The 9,366-nt window shown below is 49.9% G+C and overlaps 1 protein-coding gene across 1 annotated transcript; it reads left to right on the plus strand.

The window, feature by feature from the left end:
• The first annotated feature begins 1,462 nt into the window (after positions 1-1,462).
• LOC126982510 (cytochrome P450 307a1-like) lies at positions 1,463-9,051 on the plus strand. The gene is made up of 6 exons (XM_050834616.1): positions 1,463-3,197; positions 4,862-5,004; positions 5,283-5,636; positions 5,913-6,065; positions 6,442-6,589; positions 6,807-9,051. The coding sequence occupies exons 1-6, from the start codon at positions 2,762-2,764 to the stop codon at positions 7,133-7,135; spliced, it is 1,563 nt and encodes a 520-aa protein (XP_050690573.1). The 5' UTR covers positions 1,463-2,761; the 3' UTR covers positions 7,136-9,051.
• Positions 9,052-9,366: the final 315 nt, after the last annotated feature.

The following is a 9,366-nucleotide window of genomic DNA, read 5'->3' on the forward strand; positions in this document are numbered from 1 at the left end:
GTGTACCTACCCTGCCCTGCCCTGTGTACCTACCCTGCCCTGCCCTGTGTACCTACCCATCCCTGCCTGCCCTGTGTACCTACCCTGCCCCTGCCTGTGTACCTACCCTGCCCCTGCCTGTGTACCTACCTGCCCTGCCCTGTGTACCTACCCTGCCCTGCCCTGTGTACCTACCCTGCCCTGCCCTGTGTACCTACCCTGCCCTGCCCTGTGTACCTACCCTGCCCTGCTTGTGTGCCTACCCTGCCCTGCCCTGTGTACCTACCCTGCCCTGCCCTGTGTACCTACCCTGCCCTGCCCTGTGTACCTACCCTGCCCTGCCCTGTGTACCTACCCTGCCCTGCCCTGTGTACCTACCCTGCCCTGTGTACCTACCCTGCCCTGCCCTGTGTACCTACCCTGCCCTGCCCTGTGTACCTACCCTGCCCTGCCCTGTGTACCTACCCTACCCTGCCCTGTGTACCTACCCTGCCCTGCCCTGTGTACCGGCCTTTCCCTACCGATCTTTTCCTTGTATGCCTTGTGTACCCTGTTCTGCCTTGGCCTGTAGTTTAAAGTCCTTTCTTTACTTGAATCTGTATAACTATGTCCAGCTTTCCCCTGCTCTGTCTTTCCTCTAGTAACTACCCAATCATTTACTGCTTTATCCTGTCGTCCCATTGCACTGTCTGCCCGGTCCTGTATAAATGCCTTTCCCCGCCCTGCATAACTCCCCTGCCTTGCCCGGTCCTACAGTGCCCGTTCTGGTGGGTCACGCATGAAGGAACCATAAGCCCGTGTCACTGTAGAATAAAGCAAATGTTTTTTTTTTTGTTTTTTTAATAATGAAGCCGTCGGTCGGCATTCCTCTCACGGCAAAAACATAAGAGGAAACGTCAGAATTTGTTACTGAAAACACTAGTGGCTGTATTTCCAGGGAAATTAGGACATTATACTGAGGGAACAAAAACTATAGCTGGAACTTTACACAATTATGAAGTAGAATATCACTGTATTACAACAATTAGCTCCAGTATATGCCAAGGAGATCATCAGATAACAGATGTACTGAGCGAAGCATGTGTTATCAAAATGAGCAAGTATGTATATCAACAGAGCAACCAACTTGTATAAAGATAACATCAGCTTGAATTATGAATGAAAGGCGAGAAAGAAAAAAAAAATTATGAGACGGCGGAGGTTATTATTTCTTTTTTAAATATCCTACCAGAAATCTCTCTCTGATGTACAAGACTGCGGACAAGGGAAGGGAAGGGAAGGGAAGGGAAGGGAAGGGAAGGGAACACCACCTTTATTAGCATCATGTCTTCACAGTGTTCCTACGAGTGGACAAGTGGATTAATACTGAGAAGCGGAAGTAATGAATACAATTCCAAGTTTTTTTTCTGAATTTTATAAAATGACTTTTTACGGATGCTGAAGGATGCATGAAAGGATCCAAACTTGTTAATTCTCGAGGTATCAGAAGTGGTGCAAAAGACCGTCTAGTTTAATAACCGTTACTACGTGCCGATAAGTAATGTGATACTTATTCCCCACGTTTTTTAGTAACATTGGGACGAATATACTGAGAAATTATTTTTCATGCATGGTTATCGAGAAGGGTTACAACTGATCCTTTCCAAACAGATGCTTTCGCGTGGCCGTTATGAAGCCGGAACGATCAAAATAAGTATCAGTGCTTTCTTTTTCATTTAACATTTCAACGGCGGGAGGCTTTCTTCCAACGAGTCGCCGGAGACACGCTAAATGCAATCACTCATGAGATGTGCACGGCCAATCCGGGGGAGTGCCACGCGACGTTGCATGACGGAGGGAAGAACTGAGCGTTTAGGAACTGTTGCCTCTCACTGGCGGCATGGGAGTAATGGTAAGACGCCGCGGCGGTTGTGTATGGACAGCTAAGGTCTGCGAGATGGGTAGCGGCCCTCAGAGGCTCAATAAGCGATACACAGTCATGTTCCGGCGTCTAACTCTGTTGTTGTATCGGGTGACCTACGGGAGTATTTCTTTTGGTCTGCGGTCCAAACACATCCACTGGGCGACCCCCGAGGATCGGCGTGGCTAGACACAAAGGCTGCCTTCAGGACGCCGCAGCTAAGCTAGGATCACTCCCGGAGGCGGCGCGGCGTTGAAGTTATTCCAGAGTCAGAAAAGGCGCCGCTCGTGGCCATATGCACATAGGCAGCAGCCGCAGTGACGAGCACGTGAGCCATGGGTCGTCCAAGAGTCTCCACGCTCAGTCTGGCTAAGTTAGCGCCGCCCGCCTCCGCGACAATCACGTGGCGGCGTTGAAACAAATCTACGTCACCCAAATAAAAAGTACGTCCCCGCCTGCACACATGTCCCGCACGGCAGCACGGCGGGGGGCACTACGAGGCGGCCTTAGCGAGGAGGGAGAAGGGGACGGGCGGCGGCGAGTAGGGAGGACAGGAATAATGGTTTGAAAAAGCATCAAGAGGAGAGAGAGAGTGAGGCTACAGGAGCAAGGAAGGGTGGCACAAGACTGACTCACCAGAGGCTGGACGCGGCGGCGTGCAAGTGACGCCGCGCCCAGCCTACAAGTGTAACCTGCTACGCTCCTCGGCCTGTTCTTGAAGCCCCGCCCACAGCGCCGCTTTCTTGGCCAATCAGGGAGTCTCAGCATCCTCCATTATTTTTTGGAGCGTGCGCCCCTGTCGGTGGATCGTGTATAAATAGCGGCGCGACGCTTCCACCTTCGTCAGTCACTGCTCCACCAGGTTCAGAACTGCTCGCAAAGATGGTCTTCGTTTTGGCTCCCGCAACAATCGTGCTGATGATGATGGTCCTCGTGGCCATCGCAGTGCAGGAGACAGCCCGTAGACGAAAGAAACATCAGAAGCAGCAGTACTTCCTAGGAACCACGACCACAACAACGGCGAGCAGTGACGACCTGGAGATCGCCAAGCCGACACCACCACCCGGCCCGACTCCACTCCCCTTCCTCGGCAACCTACTCAACCTCCGGAAGTACAGCGACTGCCCCTATGAAGGCTTTTCCGAACTGAAGAACAAGTACGGCCCCGTCTATTCCCTGAAGCTCGGCAGCAGCCCCGCCGTCATTGTCAACACCTACGACACCATCAAGGAAGTGCTCGTCACCAAGGGAAACTCCTTCGATGCACGCCCAGACCTCACCCGCTTCAAGCTCTACTTCGGAGGCGACCGTCAGCACTGTAAGTGTTCCAGCCACACACTGGATTTTCTCCCCTCTATAAGTTTTATCTTCCCGAACTTATCAACTTATTCGAATGAAGTTTTCCTTCAATCTGACTAACGTTCTCTGAAACTAAATGCTCCTTTTCTTCAAATCGGGTATTTATCTAGAGTTCTTGCATTATCAGTTCTAAGGAGCCAAAGTCGTTCTTCCTGACCAAACTACTCTCGAAACTAAGCACTCTATCTGACATCTCTTGCCCTTTCCTTCATGCCTTCACCGGGAAGATATTGCGGAAACACCGCGTTTTTGCCTCTGCCCGCCGGGGCCGCCTTGACCTTGTGGCGCGGCGGGTCCTCGGCGGGATGGGGAGAATTATCACTTGGCAGACATCTCAGTGAGGTTTCTTCCCATAAGTAATAGAAAAAAGTCACACACACACACACACACACACACACACACACACACACACACACACACACACACACACATACACACACCGTTACTCCCGGTTCTCATAAGTTATCGCTCGCCGCTTCCTTCACTCGCTCACTTTTTCTCTCAAAGCAAGACAGCGGGGCTCCCACGCTCCCTTAGACAGGTCAGTGTGTGGCCTAGCCCAACACACTGCCTTGGTTAGACTTATCATTACCACAGTCAGGAAACAGTAGGTGTGGCCGGGCGGCGGGTTAGGGTGTCAGGGTGGCCAGGCGAGGGAAGGGATGAAGGGACGAGATAACCAAACCCAAGACTCAATGGCAGGCGCGGCCAACACCTGTTCCGCGCCGCCGCCAGCTGAAGGGCTTGCTTGTCTGCTTCCCGCCGCCTCTTCCTTCCCCGAGGGCTCGTACGGCATTTACTACTGCTACTGCTACTACTATTACTACTACTACTACTACTACTACTACTACTACTATTGTTGCTGCTGCTACTACTACTACTACTACTACTACTACTACTACTACTGCTGCCATTACTACTACTACTACTACTACTACTACTACCGCTACTACTACTACTACTACTACTACTACTGCAATGATAATAGAAATAATAATAATGATGGTAATAATAATTATTGTTATAATAATACCAAACCTGACAATGATAACACACACACACACACACACACACACACACACAGAGGGAGAAGGGAAGATGAGACTAGGGAGGGAGGGAGGGATGATGGACTGAGGAAGAAGAGAAGGAAGACTTTTTGTTGGCAAGAAGTCCTTTTTCTAGTTTCCTTCCCTCCCCTCCTCCACCTCTCCCTCCCTTCCTACATTCCGTTTCTCCGTCTTAGTGGCAGTTTTTTCTTAACTAAACAATTATCTTATTATTCTAAATGCTTAGTTAACTCTTATATATTTCGAGGAGTTAGGATTACAGCTGGGGATCTTAACTTACCCAGGAAAGTATTTTCTTCACAGCTAATGATTTCTTTGCCTGGAGTGCTGCTTCAAATTTACAAAACAATGCAGCCTAGATTTTAATTAGCATTCTCTCTCTCTCTCTCTCTCTCTCTCTCTCTCTCTCTCTCTCTCTCTCTCTCTCTCTCTCTCTATCTATCTCTCTCTCTCTCTCTCTCTCACTTCAAAAGACTAACTCTCTTTTTCTTGCTAGTTGTTATGCAATTACTGGACCAAGCCAGCCTCGCCTAACCCCTCTTCTCTCCCTCCCCAGCCCTGGCCCTGTGTGACTGGTCCGACCACCAGAAGCGCCGCATGACCCTGGCTCGCGCCTTCCTCATGTTCCGCGGCCAGGAGGACCACTTCGCAAGGTTCGAGGCCAACGTCGTGTCTGAGATGCCGACTCTGACTAACGAGGTGAGTCAGCGCTTGAGTCATGAGTCACGATGAATCAATGAAGGGCTGCTGATGGCTTGATTAAATATGGAGACGGATAACAGCTTTTCTCTACATAGTAATGTTATTAAACGATAATCCTTCCCAGTTATTCTGTTTAGTTTATTAATGCCTTTTCTCTGGTCATTTTGTCCAATCAAAGAAGAATCGCACAAGTTCTCATAAGCAATTCCTTCCGCACTCTCCCATAATCACGTGACGCACGGTAACAACTTTCTTCGTCCTCTTCTTTGCTGCAGTTCGACAAGGTGTTGGGTCAGGCGGTCGAGGCCAAGGAGATCTTGTCCTTCTGCGCCATGAACATCTTCTGCGGGTACATGTGCTCCAAGAAGTTCGAGTACCAGCAGAACGACTTCCAGAAGTTGGTGCAAAACTTCGATTACATCTTCAGGGACATCAACACCGGACACGTCATGGATTTCCTTCCCTGCCTGGAGCCGCTCTTCCCTGGCTACATCGGCGAAATCAAGCAGACAGCGGCCGACATTCGCGAGTACATCCTCAACAACATCTGCCTAGAGAAGTACGAAAAGCTCAAGCAGAACCCCAGCGACGTGGAGGACCTTGTGGATGCCTGCTTCTCCAACCTGCTGGTGAGTGGCATTTGTCCCCTTCACGTGTGTTTGCCGCTGGGGTGTTGTTCTTTGGATATCATTCTTCTTCCTATAGGTTCATAATTCTTCTCATTTTTCCTTTTCTTTGTTGTATTTTCTTTTTCGTTTACTATGTCTACTCTTTATATTTCCTTTTGTCTGCTATTTCTACAACACCACCTCGTCCATCGGAGTCCCTTTCTCTTTTCCGATCACAATTTCATATCTACTATCTCCTCCTCATTCTAATAGTGTTACTTCCTTCCTCCCTTTCAGACTGAGAACGAGGGCGAGAAGTGGGACTGGCAGACCATCCTGTACATCGTGGAAGACCTGCTCGGAGGCTCCATGGCCCTCAGCAACACCGTGATGCGACTCCTCGGCCACATCCTCCAGAACCCGCACGTGGTCCAGGCCCTCCGCGATGAGGTGAGAAAAGGAGCTTAAACACACACACACACACACACACACACACACACACATACACAAGCACAAACAGACCCTCCCCTTCCCCCCACACGCTAACAGACACAGCCCCCTTCCTCCCCACATATACAATCACAGCCGCCCGCCCCTGCTTCCCCTGTGCGTAAAAGCGCTTAAACACACACACACACACACACACACACACACACATTCAGATTATCTATATTTTTAAACTTTTACTTTATCCACTACTTTGATATTTGCACGTTTTTTGTCCTAAATATTACCAGAACACACTTTTCACCACGAAGCAATGCCGATATATCTTTCTCCCGTATGCACCTGTCTGACCGTCTCTTTTCCTTCGCGTCCCGCCCAGATCGACGAGAAGGTTGGGCGTGACCGCGCCGCCACTCTGGAGGACCGCCACCAGATGCTGTACAGCCAGGCCGTGCTCTACGAGACGCTCAGACTCACCTCGTCCCCAATCGTTCCCCACGTCGCCACCGAGAACGCCGTTGTTGGAGGTGAGTCGCTTGCTACTCCCATCACTAATTATGTTAATATACTGTATTATCCTATAAGTTACTACAACGCAATGACCTGCAAATCTCTATCAAGCAATGCACCAAAAGTAACCGCATGCAAGAAGCTGCACGCTGTAATAAATCACTACACGATAACCTACAGTGATACAGCCCCCTGTCCTGCCCCCCTAACGAGGTGTGTCTCGCCCCTCCTCAGGTTACGCCGTCGACAAAGGATCCATGGTCTTCCTCAACAACTTCGAGATGAACACTTCGCCAGATCTGTGGGACGAGCCAACCAAGTTCATGCCGGAGAGGTTCCTGAAGGACGGCTGCCTCAAGAAGCCCGAGTACTTCATTCCCTTCAGCACCGGAAAGCGCTCCTGCGTCGGCTCCAAGTTAATGGCCAACGTCTCCTTCCTCGTCGTCACCACCCTCCTGCAGCGCTACGACATCTCCCTGGCTGAGGGGACGCCGGAGCTGCCCCGTGGCAAAATCTCCCTCGACTGGAACCCCTTCAGGCTGGTCTTCACAATGCGGCAGTGAACACGCTCATCTCTGTTGCTGCCGCGTCACCACCAGCGGCGGCAGGCATCATGAGAACCACTAGTTCCACGCCCCGTCTGGCAGCAGGCGCGAAGCTCCGGCAACGCTCCAGCGACGCCGACAAAAATTGGGTGTTTTTTTTAGCAAGCTTCGGCCGCCTGCTGTCCAAAACGAATACAAAGTCATGGTTCCGCCAACACTAAAGCGACTCGTCACAACATTTCGGAACGCTGGCGGCGCCAAACTGATGTGCGACGCCCGCACCAAGACGACCGCCGGGCGTGTCTCTAAGGCACAGTTGGTCGTCTTCAAGCTCCCCTCTAGCAGCCGGGAAAAAACTAAACTAACGCAATGTTTTACTTAAACTCTCAAATTAATACAAGATTATTAAAAAGTTTAGGAAACACCTCAGTCCGGCCGGGGCCGCCGCTCCCCACGGCCCCGTCACACCAAGTACTTACTGTATCAAGTCAACACATTCTCTTACTGTGCCGCACTTTAAGGAATAATTCGACCCCAAGGCAACCCGTCTCCGGGTGGCCATGCAACTGCCCCGGGGGCGTGTGGGCACCCATGCGAGAGTTAGAAATTGTAGCGACACTACGCGCAAGATTCAGCTCCAAGACTTGGTCTTTGCCTCTAAGTCATTGCTTAGTGATTCGACGATATTCACTCTAAAAATAATTCAGCGTCAAATTATCTGCACTCTGAGCTTTCATCTACTACGTTAACTACTCCTGCTCCTGCATTCTGTGACTACTGTTCTCATGAGAATCACTCTTCTTCCTGAAGTTACTTAACTCTTCTGCAGTGAGACTTAACTCTTCTTATGACTGCTCTTGTGTTTACACCTTCATCAGTGGTAATAACTAGTCTTTCTATTAAAATTTAAGCCTTCACCTAACAGAGTAACTACTTATCTTATTAAACTATGAAGCTTTATCTCTTCCAGTAACAACTTTACGTTCTGCGCTATGCTTTCACTTTCCTAATGGCTCCTCTTCTTTACACACTCTGAGCATTCACGTTTATTCAATTACTCCTCTCCTCACACACTGAGCATTTACTACTTCTAATAACTACTCTCTTTCATACATTTTGAGTTGTTAAATTTGCCAATAGCTGCTCCTTTTCATCCTCAAATAGGCATTTCCACTTTCCTTAGCTGGAGTGATGCCTTCTCATCTAGTTCTCAGCTACGTTTTTTCCCTTCACGCGGGATTGAAAATACTATTCATAATAATTCTCTGAAACTTCTTGTGGTTAATCCGTATCGCATTAACTTGTGGTCTTTAGTCAATAGATCTTGCGGGGACATTTGTATTTTCTATCGGTTCACTAACTCGTCCCTGATACTAATACTTACAGCGGCGGAGCGCCCCCACCCGCCATCACCACAGCGGGGCGCGGGGCACCGCTACTGGCATGTACGGTACCGTTCGTTAGTAGCTTTACTTGTCTACTGTAAAACATGGAGAAAATGAATGATTGATGAATGATGCAGCCCTGCCATGCGTGTCTACGTGTTGGCCTGTTGTTGTCGTGCCACCCTGTGCAGCTGCAGCTCTGTGAGCCACAAGACGGCATTAATGTTAAGTGTTCGAGCGATCCTACCATGACAACGCCTTCATCGCTTACCAGCACTCACAGCCATGTGCAGCGACCGCCCCGTCGCGCCCACCGGCAGCTGCGGCGCTGGGTGGCCGCTGCAGCCGGTGGACGGGCTGGCCGGCCCGCCGCCGCACCCTCCACCCATCACCCTGTGTCTTGCGGCCACCGGCGCCCACCCTCTCCTCTTCAAGCTGTCAGGGGCCCCTCGGTGGCTGCAACCTGGAACCCGCCTCTCCTATATTTATTTTTACATCTGTTATGTTTCATACCATTTGTGCTTTATACTGGAATAAAAGATTTGATACGGAAAGCCTGAGTCTCGCAGCACCCTTATGTATGCACCAAGCGCTCCCCAGCAGGCGGCGGCTTGTGGCCACGATAGTAGATAGCAAGATGCAACATTGCGACGGAATTTAAGAGGTAGTTGACTGCTAGGATAGACCTAAACGTTTAATATACAATTATTGGAAAGGCGAAGGAAACGAAGAGACCTGACTAAAGTTTGCATATGGATAATGGGATGTAAAAAATCAATGTCAATGCAAAGAAGATAAGAACGCAAGGAGTCTGCAAGACTGGCCTATACAAGGCAGCTCCTGTAAAACTAACTCCACCTTACC

The sequence above is a fragment of the Eriocheir sinensis genome, chromosome 51 (assembly GCF_024679095.1).
Source record: "Eriocheir sinensis breed Jianghai 21 chromosome 51, ASM2467909v1, whole genome shotgun sequence".
In the NCBI taxonomy this organism is placed as follows: Eukaryota; Metazoa; Arthropoda; class Malacostraca; order Decapoda; family Varunidae; genus Eriocheir; species Eriocheir sinensis.